This window comes from Cibotium barometz, chromosome 41 (assembly GCF_041138505.1).
Source record: "Cibotium barometz isolate CiBa-2024 chromosome 41, ASM4113850v1, whole genome shotgun sequence".
Classification (NCBI taxonomy): Eukaryota; Viridiplantae; Streptophyta; class Polypodiopsida; order Cyatheales; family Cibotiaceae; genus Cibotium; species Cibotium barometz.
Genome location: NC_141086.1, coordinates 4,779,427 through 4,793,504, shown reverse-complemented (window position 1 = coordinate 4,793,504; position 14,078 = coordinate 4,779,427). Strand labels below are relative to the sequence as shown.

The window sequence follows — 14,078 nt, the reverse complement described above, 5'->3', positions numbered from 1 at the left end:
GCTACAGTCCACGCATCTCTCTCTTTCTATGACGAATCCAATTACTGATAGAGATCCCTTCATGCATGTGTTAGGGTTTATTCCCTTCCTATGTTGTCTTCTCAACTTGAGGTACTGCTGTGATAGCCATGCACACACAAAAAGCATCCAGCAGAATCCCAAAAAGCAAGAACTCCTATGCATAATCAAACTCGACCAACCCTTTGTATGCTACAGCAAAACAGACCATACCCCCTTTTCATGCGGGTGACTAAGGCCACAGGGCTCCACCCACAACTGCACGCACAAAATTCATGTCAAAAGACAAGCAAACTCAAGCAGACATAGCCAAAAAAGCTCCTGCTTTTTTTCTTGGATATGGAGCAGTAAAACACAGCACTACACAAATCCAACCATGTGATATTCACCTCTCTGATCCAATAGTTCACTGCTTTCCGTTCGAGGTGTCTCATACCACTCCAACCTTGGAAAGCACAAAAAGCAATTGGACAATCAAAATCCATAAGGTTCCAACAATGGGTTTACAAGTTACTCCCGACTTTGAATCAATCATGACCATGATAGATTGTGGCTAGCGACTCACCTCCCAGCCATAGGCTCCATTCCAGAGCCTCCCTTGAGCTTGAGGTCGAATCGCCGTGAGTCAGCCACACCCTGATAGCCACTCTCTGGTGTCCCATAACACCAGTGTGCCTACTCACCTGTAGTTACTCTGGCCTAGAGGTCCTGTTGGTGAAGCTCCTCCAGTGCAAGGGGTCCTCATAATAATCATAAGTGACCCCTAAGTCACTTATATAGTAATAACCCTGCTATCATTGGCCCTCTGCTTTATTAAGGTTTTAGCCATATATATTATATAGCCCCTCGCTTACTTTTAATTGACTCTATGCCAATTCAAACCTCATCCTTGCTAGCCCGCCCTATGGGCGGGTCCTACTGGCCCCAATGCCGAGCTAAGCTTTAACACTAACCATAGGTTAGCTTATCCCTTAGAGTCCTCCGGACTCACCCCCAAGCTTGAGGTCTGATTGCCCCGAGCCTACTGGTACCGATGGCTCCAACTTGTAAGAAATATGAAAGCAAGAGCAAAACTAGAAATGAAACAAAACAAATGAAAGACAAAGAGTTACCTTGAGATGAGTGTAGACAAGACACAAGATTGATACTTTCATTGATGTGACACCTATAATTTATAGGTGAGAAGTACAAGATTGAGTAGACTCACTTATGGGATAAATGTAGAGGTGCCACATGGCACTAGACTCAAGACACAAAGACTTAAGTGAAACTAGACTAGAAATAGTACACCTAGTGTGCACTTATTTCCAACACCCTCCTTAAGTGGACACTAGGAGGAAGACAAAAAAAGACAAGACTAGAAGATAGACATAAAGACTGATAGACTGAGAGACTAGACATGAGAGACAAAAAAATCCCGAGACACCCCTCCTCAAGTGATATCCTCATATGGGTCCACAAGGGTAGGGACAAGATGGATCTAAAACAAGACACAGTCAGATTGATAGACAGATAAACAACAGATAGATAGACAGACAAGACTAGATAGACAGAAGACTGACTGTAGAACTGACTGTAGACAAACAGATGGACCTTGAAGACATCCCTCCTCAAGGGCAATCTCTGCCTCTCAAGTAGGAACAAGAGAGAGGTCCTAAAGCAGAATGAGTAAGACATAGAACCCCTTGACCTACATCATCGGTGGTCAAAGTGGTAGACAAGAAAAGGTGAAGTAATCAGAAAGCCCACTCCTCATTATGTGAGGAATGAACAGCAAGATCTGCTGATGTAGATGCTGCAGCAACATGTGCTGCGGCAGATGCAGGGGCTGATGGAGAGGTTTTAGAGTAGCAGTCCTTCTCCCGGTGATTATCACGGCCACAAATGGTGCATGGATGAGCCTTGAAGCAGTCCTTCTCCAAATGATTAGTTTTTCCACAATGGGTGCAAGGCTTTCTTACCTTAGATCCTCCTTTCTTTGCTAAAAATGCAGTGTCAGTTACCTTTTGTTGTTTTGTTCTTTCCTCTTCTTGGAGAGCATTGATGATACCTTCAAGAGTAGGATTATTGTGATACTTGAAGGTAGTGACAAGAGTAGCATAGGTGTCAGGTAAGCTTTTGAGAAGCACAGCAATAGCAATATCTTCGGAGATGGGGGACTTCACTGATGCAAGCTGAACCATAAGACTGCGAAAATAATTGACATGAGAGGCTATAGTAGCTCCCTCCTGCATATATAAATCAAAGAATGAGATCATAAGTGCAATCTTAGAGTTTTTAGAGCGGGGTCCAAAAAGGGTATCCAAAGTGATCCATGCTCGAGAAGCAGACTGTATGTCGGAGATGTGATGAATGTAATCATCTCCAAGACCGAGCAAGATGATAGCATAGGCTTTGTCATTCTTGGCAGTGGGAGCATAAGTGATAACTTGCTCAATGTCGGAATCTTCGGGAGTAGCATGATGAACAACATCCCACAGGCCTTCTTTCATAAGATGGCACTTGATTTTGATTTGCCAAGTATGAAAGTTGGACCCATTGAATTTGTCGATAGACATGAGAGAATGGGTAGAAGATGCCATGTGGGAAGGTCTTACCTCTTGCTAATGATGCAAGGGCAGTGTCTATTCCCTTACAAGAGAGAGTTCAGTTTTGAATTATTTTTGAAGAAAAATAGAACTGAAAATATTGAAGCATACCACTTTGGTTTTTTTCCTCAGGTCTTCCACCCTTTCAGGGGTAACCCGAGAGAGAGAGAAAGAGAGAGAGCTGCGAACAGAGATTTTGCAAATAGAGAAAGATGTAGTACAGGGCCACGATACCTAGAGAGACCGGAGAGCGAGCAGAGGTGGAGAATTTGTTGCAGAACCTCGGGCAGCTCCTGGAGAAGTGCAGCCTGTTGAAGAAGATGGCGCAGAATTCAGGAGCAGCACGGGGGCCAGGAGCAGGAGTAGATGTCGGGGCAACACAAGTGCTGCTCATCCAGAGAGGGAGGCCGACAGTAGCTGCATGTATGGAGTGATGCGCAGCCTAGAGGGTGAAGCGCAGGCAGCAGCAACTGTAAACAGGCCAACGTAGGCAGCAAAAACTGGCGCAGAACTGGGCAGGAAATAGGCGGCCAGAACTTGAGCACGATGGAGAGGATAACGAACGACGAGGCAAGGTATAAGAGAATCAGGGCAGCATCAAGCTGGAAATGAAATAGGAAAGGCTGGCTCTGATACCATGTAAGAAATATGAAAGCAAGAGCAAAACTAGAAATGAAACAAAACAAATGAAAGACAAAGAGTTACCTTGAGATGAGTGTAGACAAGACACAAGATTGATACTTTCATTGATGTGACACCTATAATTTATAGGTGAGAAGTACAAGATTGAGTAGACTCACTTATGGGATAAATGTAGAGGTGCCACATGGCACTAGACTCAAGACACAAAGACTTAAGTGAAACTAGACTAGAAATAGTACACCTAGTGTGCACTTATTTCCAACACAACTTAGCGTCCCATACCATTAGGCTGAACCACCCATAAGCAATAACTTGGCCATTATTGGCCCTTGCTTTATTTTTATAAGCTTTTAGTCATTATTAGCCCTAGGCTATTAATTGTAAGCTCTTAGCCAATCTAGACCTCATCTTGCTAGCACCCTTAGCTCACGTGTGAACCCTCCAGGTCCCACACCCCAGCTAAGCCCTTAACCCTATTCTTGGGTTAATCCTAACCCTAATCCTAGGTTAGTACACATCCCTAGCCCAAACCCTAGGCCTATCGGGATGTAACACCCATGTACTATACGTGCCCTACTAGTGCATGAGACCTGCATGAACAAACAAGATGCTGTTAAAAAAAAGACAGATGTCGAGTGTATTTGCATGCCATTGAGCGTGGTCACTCATTTGCTGTGGAGACTCTAGTAGTTTGGTGGTTCTCTTGTTAGAGATTTGTAGTGGGATATGAAGAGAGGGGAGGATGCATTGATGCTTAAATCACTGTCACAATTTTAACAATTCCATTTTAGACTATACTGCCATATACAGCTCAGACCCTCCACTTGGGTCTGGATGAGGAAGCCTCACTAGGAGTTGAATCATGTTTCCTGAACTGTACAGGTCACGCTCATGGTGGTTAATTAATGGAGAACTTTCACTGGCGATGTTGGATATCCAGAAAGAGCCATTCTATCTCACATGGGGCAGAGTTGTGTGGCTTAAAGCTGGGCCTTAGGTTTTTCACGAGGGGACCCAGACTAATCATGCCATGTATGCAGACAGAGGCACAGTTGAAATCATCTCGTTGGGAGTAGTTCCTTAATCATCAGTCTAGTCACTTTACTCAGCTGTGGATACCAATGCGGAGATTGAAAGCAGCTTGACTGCATGACAGGTTTGGAGATCTCGCTGTACAGAGGTTCAGGAGATGCCGGCTTTCCACATTCAGGTACTATCAATCATCTGGTCAGATCTGCACTTACTCTTACGTCATCTGGAATAGTATTCAAGGACCTTCAAGGATTTCCCATTGTAGAGGGGAGACCTTCACTCATATTTGGAAAGATTTTCCCTTCTTGTATGATACAGGCTCTGATGTTGTATGGAACCATCACATTCACTCGATCAGTATTCTCTTCTTTCCTCTATAAAAGGATCTCAGATATACAGTTTTTTAAATCTAAATAGAAGTTTCCTTTTTGAAAAAAAGAAAATGAGCCTTAGCCTCGGGTAGCAGGCAAATATGAGGCAGCACGACCAGTTAGTAGCCCTTTGAAAAAGGCCCATTTTGCAAATCCCTCTATGCGGGAGTCTCTCAACTGCTAGCAAATCCAGCAATTTCTCCAGCTCAGAAGCAGCTTGTAGCAGCCTTGCAGTCATTTGCATTAGAACCAGCAAGTGTGGCTCGTGTACCCCACTCTGATGAGTGTGGTTAAATACTCTTTTGTTGTTCTTTCTTGAAACGTCTATAGGGTCTCTGCCTCGCTATAATTTCCAAAGGGTGAGGTTTTATGTTACAACCTTTTCTGGGTAGCTGACCATGGTTGGACATTCTAAGATCTAAGCTTGCATTGTTGGACGTACCAAAGCCTGTAACAGGAGCAGTGTGAAAGGGACCTGTTCTGTTGAGAGTTTGTACTTACGCTCTATGGATATTAATGTTTGGTTTACTTGAATAAAGCTGGATTCTCTTTTACATCTTCTGAACTTCTCTGTCTAGTTGAAACCTTTTCTCCCCCCCAACAAAAGATCCCAGTCAAAAATCTTATGATGACTAAAATAAGATAAAAATTGATAGCATCTTGTTACATACATACATACATACATACATATATATATATATATATATATATATATATATTGTGGTTTAAAAACAGGTGTTTGAATGGACAAGACAGTTCCTTACTTTGAGGAAAGGTCTACAAGAGAGGTTGAATGACAAGCTGTTGGCTAGAGCTATCCGACGAGAGCAATGCCGGTCATGCCCTCCATTTACTGCAGAGGTATGAGCACTTTCTGTTGAGCTGTATGTCAAGGGTCAAAGGGATTGATATGCATCTTTTTTCAAATTATTCATAACATGGTGTGGGGACTGGGATTGCTGTTCAAGGGGTTTATAAGGAAACTCACTGTGACCTATTCGCAAGAAAGAAAGAAGTAAAGGCTTTCAAAAAGGCCTGTGAGACCAAATTCTGAGTGCATCATGCTAGACACCCCAATCAATCCCCACACAAGGGAGGGGACCCGATGAGTCCACAGAGCTCATGATATAGCTTAGAGTTTTGGCTAAGTAGAAGGTTACCTCATTGGTTGGGTAGAGAGACGAGGAATTTGCCATGGACCTAGGAGGCTTCCAACAGAATCACACGATAGTGAACCGCATCTGAGCTAATTGAGGCAATCAAACATAGAGAAGAGTGTGGACTTTGTAAAGGATTTGATAGTGCCCCATGGGAAAAGGTGATCAACAGGCTGAGACAACTAAGAGGTAGAGGTTGTGGAAACATGGGCCACACTAAGTAGGTAAACAAGTCAGATTTGTACATAGCAAGGATTCTCAATGAGAAGAATGATAAATAAACCTCTCCCCCCTTTCTTTATCTACTGATAAATAAACCTCTCCCCCCTTTATTTATCTACCACACTTTTGCCTGCTTCCTCACCTTGAAACCTGTCGTCTCTGCTGGGGTGCTGCTGCGTGGAGCCTGCCTTACCTGTTACCTGTTGAAGCCCAACAAGAAGAATGATAGAAATAAACCCCTCCACCCCTTTCTTTATCCACCACAGTTTTGTCTGCTTTCTCACCTTGAAGCCCGTCCTCTATGCTGTGGTGCTGGCCTCCTGCCTGGAGCTTGCCTTACCTGTTGCCAGTTGAAGCTCCACTCACAGTTATGGCCATTTGTTGCCCTCCTGTCACTATCCCAAACAGTAGGTTTTGGTTTTGACATTCAGCATGCAGCTGCAGCCCATCATGGTAGTCTTCCCTAAATGCGTCCTCCCCACCTCTTTTCTTCCTTTTTCCTTTGTCTATTTCCTTTTGGTGTTATTGACGGGTTTCGAGCTTCACTGGCATTTGACTTCCTTTGGTTACCACTCTTGAAAAGACTCTATGGAAACTGTTCCAACTTTTCCATCCGAGGACATTCTTGAAACAATTCTGAGGCAGACCTTCAGTTTCTTTTTGCTCAAGTAGCTACACTTGAGTCCATCACTTTGGGCTGGATTTCTAGAAGCCGAGAAGCTTGAGGTCATTGCAAGCCACTATGGCCAGCAAACAGGGGTGCATTCTTGACCCCCAGCTTCTAGCCAGCAGCTATTTGGTGATTTCTTTTGACTCTGAGGCATTGGCTAGCTGTATCCTTCCATGGTTACCTTTTTCACTGCCCGGAGGTGCTTTTTTATCCCATGGTAGGTGATGCTGCTGAGGAAGCACCTAGTGCGTTTTTGAACCTAGGACCTCTTGGTCCTAGACAAACACCTTCACCACTTGATCTATCATCTCATTGGTTGCTAGAGCGTATTTGCTCAATGGCAGCATGGCTTCTCCAGGACACTAATCCCAAACCTCATTGAGGTTGGATTTCCAGTGACCATCTGCTTCCTTGGCCAGCTAGGCTGCCTCCCTCCCCCTCAAATGAGCACACGTCTCGGGCTCTAAAACAGCCCCTTAGTCTCCCGAGAAGATCTTGCAAGACAAACACTCACGCAAACCAAGATAATTATGGTGTTGGCAACTCTCCACCCAAGCATTGCTCCATCTGGAGCAGCCTTGAGTTAGAGATTAGACCAATACTACGACCATGCTCCATGCTCAAACCCCGATATCTTGTACCATTGGCACCCACCTCTCTAGGTGTTTGGCAACTAGCTAGAGCCATGGCCAAGGCCTTGCTTGGGTCTTGATCCCATAGCGAGTCCTCCGTAGTGGGGATGTGCACTTATGAGCCAAAACTTACTTATATAGGCTTGGGCAAATAATACAACAGGAAAGCACACTTGCTAATAAATTTAACTAATAACACATTAACTCTTACGAATAAGCATCCATAAGTCACTTTTTCCCCCCCCGAAAAAGAGACTTCTATTAAGTATGAAAAAATATACAAGAGAGATTTCAAACCAAACAAGGTGGAAATCTTAACCAGTCCGTCCGGCGCCTTGTGCTACCAACAAGGTCCCATATGAGTGGGAGTGAAAAAGATGCCATAATCCCACTCTATTAAGTCACTTATTTTCTTTGTGTCTCATCTTGCATTGGCCTTAGGTACAAGCCTAGCATTTGAATACATGGTAGCTACGTTATAACCTTTGGGGCCATAACATACTCCCTAATATAAACTAGACTCCACTCATCCGTTGGAGCAGTAACTAATTCTAAGAGATTCTACAATCTCCTAAGAGCTATCATCTTCAATATGAATTATCCACTTGATTAACAACTTTGGAACAATCGTGTTCCTAACTAGACCCCCACTCATATGTTGGAGCAGTAACTAGTAAGAAAAGGTCAAGGAGCTAACTCTAAGAGATTCTACAATCTCCTAAGAGCTATCATCTTCAATATGAATTGTCCACGTGATTTAGCAACTTTGGAACACTTGCATTCTTCAAGGAAGCTCACAAAAACTAGAAAATCCATTAAGTTCTTGTGAAATATATGGAGTCAAATCCCTTGATCAAACGAGCTCATCAACTCAAACAAAAATATCTCCAAAGGCCCGCTTAACCAAGGAGAGTTTGTAGAATCTTCTGGATGTATGCCTGCCCCCAACTCCCCCTGCCTCCTACTGCCCCCCCCCCCCCCCCCCCCCCCCCCTTCCTTTTCCTAAGAGCTATCATCTTCAATATGAATTGTCCACTTGATTAACAACTTTGGAACAATCGTGTTCCTAACTAGAACCCCCACTCATATGTTGGAGCAATAACTAGTAAAAAAAAGGACAAGGAGCTAACTCTAAGAGATTCTACAATCTCCTAAGAGCTATCATCTTCAATATGAATTGTCCACTTGATTTAACAACTTTGGAGCACTCGCATTCTTCAAGGAAGCTCACAAAAACTAGAAAATCCATTAAGTTCTTGTGAAATATATGGAGTCAAATCTCTTGATCAAACAAGCTCATCAACTCAAACAAAAATATCTCCAAAGGCCCGCTTAACCAAGGAGAGTTTGTAGAATCTTCTGGATGTATGCTTGCCCCCCCGTCTCCCTCCACCTCCTGCCCTTTACCCTCCCCGTCCCGCCCTCCCTCCCCCCCCCCCCCCCTTCTGCCTCATGTCCGCCTCTCCCTAGTTTTTTTAGGCTCTTTTGCTCTTCCTCCTTCCTGCACCTTGTTTCCCCCTTCTGGCCTCTCCTCTCCCGTGCTTCACAGCAGGCAGGTTTTCAGTTCTTGGGTAACATTTCCTTCCAGCAAGTTTCGGCCTCTTTTGGTTTTCAACTCTCCCAAGAGGACTCTATGGCAGCCATTCCATCATCCCTGACCGAGGCCGCCGTCCCTTGCCTCTCCTTTTCAGAAGCGAACCTCTAGCCCCTCGCTTTGACAGTCGTATCCGTAGAGGCATCCACTTCGGTATGCAAGATTGTTGGTAGCCGCCCGGCACAGAGACAGCTCAGGGATCTTTTGCAGGCTAGCCTCCTTGGTGCACCTGGAAAGATTGCTAATATTCATCCTTTGGGGCATGGCTACTACCAAGTTGTGTTCGACTCGCCAGCGGTGTCGGACAGAGTCATGCAGGTGAGCTCCGTCGCACTGCGTAAGGAATACCTTCCTCTTCTCGCGGTGATAGGTGGTGCTATCGGGAGAGTCATGGAATCCCCCTCGACCGTTGCTTCGGTTCTTGCTCAAGTGGCCGGGATTGCATCCCTTCGTATCTGCATAGCCTCTTTGGAGACAGTGCCGCACACCATCTCTCTTCCTTGCCTCCGAGGAGCCCCTATTCTACAGAGAGTAGAGTATTTTGGCCTCCCAGGCCAATGCTTCATATGCAGGCAGATGGGGCATCTCACTAGAGCTTGTCTTCGTCATCATTCCAGGAGACTGCCCCTAGTGATCCCGGCCCCGCGCGGCCCTCGCGGTCCCAACTCAAATCCTCTTCAAGGGGGGTGGGAGGGAAGCTAGCCCTTAGGCAACAAAGCACCAGGATCTGGCCATGACCGACACTAATGCTGGAGAGTGGCAGACCGTTGGCCCGAGACAGAGCTGCCTTGTGACCTCCAGAGCTGAGCGCACCAGGCTGGCAGAGCACAAGAGGATACGGTTTTGTCAGAGAACCGTTTCGAGCATTTATCTTAGCAGCAACCCAACGGTGATGTGGGTGGCCCCCCGGTTACCTCGAGGAACCCACATCTGGCCCCTCCGGTTTGGAGGCCGTTACCTCGCCGACATTCCTCTCCAGGTTCCCAGATTCCAGTGAGGCCCTCTGGCCCTATCGAGCCTTCGATGGACCCTTCCTCGCACCCTCCTCTCAGGGATTAAAGTCTGCAGTTCTTCATTCATAACAATCTTCCACTTTTCATTTCCAATGGCACTCTTTGTTGCAGAGGCCATAAGCAGCTTTGTGTGCATGCAGGACATAGGACTGTAGGGCATCAGCACACAGGACACAAGAGTGTGAGGCCTTAGTCTACCTATCTGCACCCTGGAGGAGTTCTTGGCTGTGGAGTTCATGACACTGCAATATATATTTTCAGTTCAAATGGGAATCTTTAGCATTTTCCAGTGATTGAGGTGTTTTGCCCAGCCTCCAATGTTCGCATTAACTAGCACAAGTTCTATAGTTTTTGGGTGGGAACCCTCCCCACTCCGACTTGGCAATACACCTTCCTCTGAATCCCTAGAGGCACCACGACTTGTACTATCTTAGATGCCAGGTAGGCATTAATAACACCCTAGAGTAGTAGATCTCTTGAGTATTCGGAGGAAGATTCTTTATTGGACCATGTGGTACATCGCTTCGTGCTTGCATTTTTTATTTTTTTATAGTGAAGATGTATTTTTATTAATAATAAGAAAAGAGTACATATAAACTGTGGGATAGTCTTCGTGCTTGCATTTTTTTGATCATGCATTGGTCACGTTGAGCGAAACGTCCGCAAGTTCTTGTGAGCCGGTAGTGATAATAGAGTAGCCCGGGCCAAGGTGGCATGGAGAGTTGTTGTCCAACCCCTCCACAAGAGGTCAAGTGTCATTTGTAAAAATCTATTAGCGAAAGTCTGCATGACCAGAAGAAAGGCAGCAAGGGCACGTTGTGGATCATCAAGAAGGCAAGGTGCAGGACAACAAGACAGGCCGCCCTCATTTGCGTTAGAGCATGCGCAGTGGAGGACAGCCAGGAACCTTTTTTATGCACAGTAGATAGGCATGAATGAACTGGATCTTGGTCAAGGTCCGAGGTTATTTATTGTACATATTCATGTTTTGGAATATACAGGAGATTAGGGTCTACATCTATTGTCTATTGTGCTTCTGCAAGTATTTTGATTAGCATCAATTTGCCATGCTTTCCATTAGTTATAGATCAAACAGGCTTCTGCATAGCGAGATGATATCATTAATGCCTATTTCCTAAAAGTTTGAAAACCATTCTTTCTATTGTGTAACGCAGGTGTCTTCAAAACTGCTTGTACATATGGAGGAAAGCTGCAGCAGACAAACTCCCATTCTAACTCAACACGTGTGGTATGTCGGACCCTTGCTTGAGTTGCTAACGCACCATGCTTCCCATAAGGGCGTGGGTGAACCCTGACACCTAAATGTATCATATATATGATACAACCCACCAAAGAACGAATGATTTACATGCTTTGTTCTGTAGGAAGCTAGCCGAAGAAAATCAAGGCCGAAAGAGACCAACATCAGCTCCTCTTTTTCCAGAAGTAGAGTCCATCAGTAATTTCTATGAGAGAGTGTGTTTGTTTGTGAACAATCAAAGGGACGATGACCCATTGATGGAAGTCCTTGTCCATCACCTGAAAGAGTTAGTATTATCAATTTCAAAGCATAGGAAAGCTAGTCAGACCATGCATATGCCCACACAGCCATGCACACAAGCACATGTATACACACACATGCCAGGCATGCACATGCACATGCACCTGCACTCAATCACTCTTAACTTTGATGTGCAGGCTTTTGGAGAGTGGCTTCAAGTTGCAAAAGGAATTACTTTCTAGCTTATGCTATTACATGGGGCATCTTCCTGGTAAGTTATCAAGTCCTAGCTTATCTTTCCATACTGTGTGGGGGCTCCGAGAGTGTATTCAAGGTGACTAACAGCAAAGTGACAGGAGATCTTTCTCCACGTCTGGTGTAAGCCCCTTCTTTGAGGATTGCCTCATTGGTCTTTGCTGGCAAGCTCCTAATATAGTTTTCATCTCACTCCCTTTTTTGAGAAAGTCACCCTCTAAGAGTGTAGCCAGCCATGGGGGAAGGAGCGGTTTTCTCCCCGTCCCCTTTTTGGTATTTCGTACGCATCACAATGCCAATGGTGCGGCTGTGCTAAACCCGTCAAAAGTGGCACTTAAAATCTCTCCATGTGACAACTAGGCAGAATATTATTTCCCAAAGCAAAGCTTAATGTGATGGGCCAATTGTACCCAATGTTGCCTTCCCCAATTTGCAAACCAATGCTTTTCAATGCGGTTCTCAGAAATAATGGAAAGCGTTGGCTGGCAAGTGGGTATGCAAGCAATGGGTATCCTGTTCTTGTATGCTTTTATCATATGCATGTCCGTATTACGCATGTAGTTGATAATTGATGCTTAGAAAAGAATTGGAAAAATGAAAGAAACTTGATGGGCTTCAAGATGGGGTCAGAATTATAACCTTGAAAAAGCACATCTTGATTCAACTTTTGCTGTGACAGAAAATATTATATGTACTGGAAGGATGTCGAGTGTGATGCCAATCCTCTACTTCATATGCAAGGAGCTACGCGTTCCATCAACAGATTATTATATGCTTCTTAGAAACTCCGGGCTTGATCGGTTTCATGGAAATTCAAAGAATCTTGCAAGCTCAACATCCAATCAATGATTTTGAACTATGTATTGCTCACACAACCAAACCCCCCACTCCCCCCCTCTTTAACTTTGTAAAATAGAAGCACCACCACCTTATATGGCCCGGCTCCATGTTGTAGTGGTGCCATTATTATGCTGCAATAATGGATAAATAAATATTGCATAATTCTCATGTCAACAAAAGAGACTCCTAGTTATTCTGTCACTAACATTCCTAGGCTTCCCCTTTGAAGTTTCAAGGCTTCTAACCTGAGGATTTTCACACTTGAGAATTTAATAGACAGGGTAGTTAATGGCTCATGGGTAGTGGAGATTATTGGCTGTCTACTGTTGAATTAGAGGCTACACTATTTAAGCATAGTTAAGGAGAAGAATGTTTTCTCTTTTTGTATTTATAGCACAAGTGTGTATTGTGTTGAATGCACTTGGTTGACCTGAAACATGGTGTGCATCACAGTGAAGGCTCTTTCTCCAAGCTATGTCAACATGGAAACAATCTTCCTCCAAGCTACACCAACCTTTTTTAATCCTCCATGAGAGAGAAGAAGAAAGAAAGGCATCATATCACTCGAGTATGTCTGGGATCTGTAGTTGGTGGGTGGAAGGTGGAGATTCCCGGCTGGGGCAGGGGTGTTCAGCTCCTCTCAGAGGGGGTTATGCTCTCTCTCTAGCGACTTTGCAAGTGCGTGGGGCAAGAGGGTCCTGTGATCTTGTATGTAGTCAATGGACTGTCCCCTGTCCCTATGGAACCTGAGTGACATCCACTGTCGCCTACAAATGCAGTCAAAAAGAAGTCTGTAATGGAGGTAGAGAAGCATCCGGTTGGTTGTAACTCCATAGATGCTGTCTGAGCAAGACCTATTGATGATGACGAAGCTCTAGTAAGTACAGATCCATGTGTCTCTGATCCTCATACTGAATAACCCATGAGAGAGAACTGAATCCATCTGTAAAGACAATGAATCTCCTGGAAATCTCGTGCCAGGGTGTGCATCAGAACATATAATGCTCCTCTATCTCCACCTCCTCAGTCGTGCATACCCTGCATACTTGTGCCCCTGAGGAATGCCCTCAGCTCTACTAGATTCAGTTCATAGACGGTGGGATGTTACTGACATGTGCATATGAAGGTATCCAAGGCTCTCACCGAATCCATCCTTGGAAACTTGCAATAAGTAGTCTCTATAGAATTGGAGTTTCGTAGGGAGCTTTGGTGGGGACACTTATGTGAAGGTCATGTGAAGCTGTGTCTGGTTGAGACACATAAGACGGTTTATCTCTTGCTTGGAGAGATCTCAAAAGGGGAGTCAAGAATGTAATGGTAGGGGGGGAGGTTTTCCATTGTAAAATGCGGTGTATTGGTAGGGGAGGAGGTTGTCCATCAAAGGGGCATGTCAGTCAAACCAGCTAACCACCATGAGTACCAAGACCTGCTCTTTCCCTCTCGTGTAAGTTGCATGGGGAGGAGTCAAGTGCTAATCATGGAAGGTGGTTTGCATCTAGTGTATACACACAATGTATGTAGGTAATAGTCTTAAAAAATGCAT

General features: G+C 44.7%; 1 protein-coding gene across 5 annotated transcripts in view; it reads left to right on the top strand.

The window, feature by feature from the left end:
• LOC147614619 (uncharacterized) overlaps positions 1–12,868 on the top strand; it is a 98,129-nt gene extending 85,261 nt beyond the window's left edge. For 4 of the 5 annotated variants that reach the window (XM_086779899.1, XM_086779897.1, XM_086779895.1 and 1 more), the window contains 5 exons: positions 5,387–5,512; positions 11,115–11,188; positions 11,325–11,486; positions 11,638–11,711; positions 12,375–12,868. In XM_086779899.1, the coding sequence (XP_086636025.1) occupies positions 5,387–5,512; positions 11,115–11,188; positions 11,325–11,486; positions 11,638–11,711; positions 12,375–12,544 (606 nt within the window). In that variant the 3' untranslated portion in view covers positions 12,545–12,868. The remainder of the gene's footprint in view (positions 1–5,386; positions 5,513–11,114; positions 11,189–11,324; positions 11,487–11,637; positions 11,712–12,374) is intronic. The other variant, XM_086779898.1, reaches the window with a different exon arrangement.
• The last annotated feature ends 1,210 nt before the right edge of the window (positions 12,869–14,078 follow it).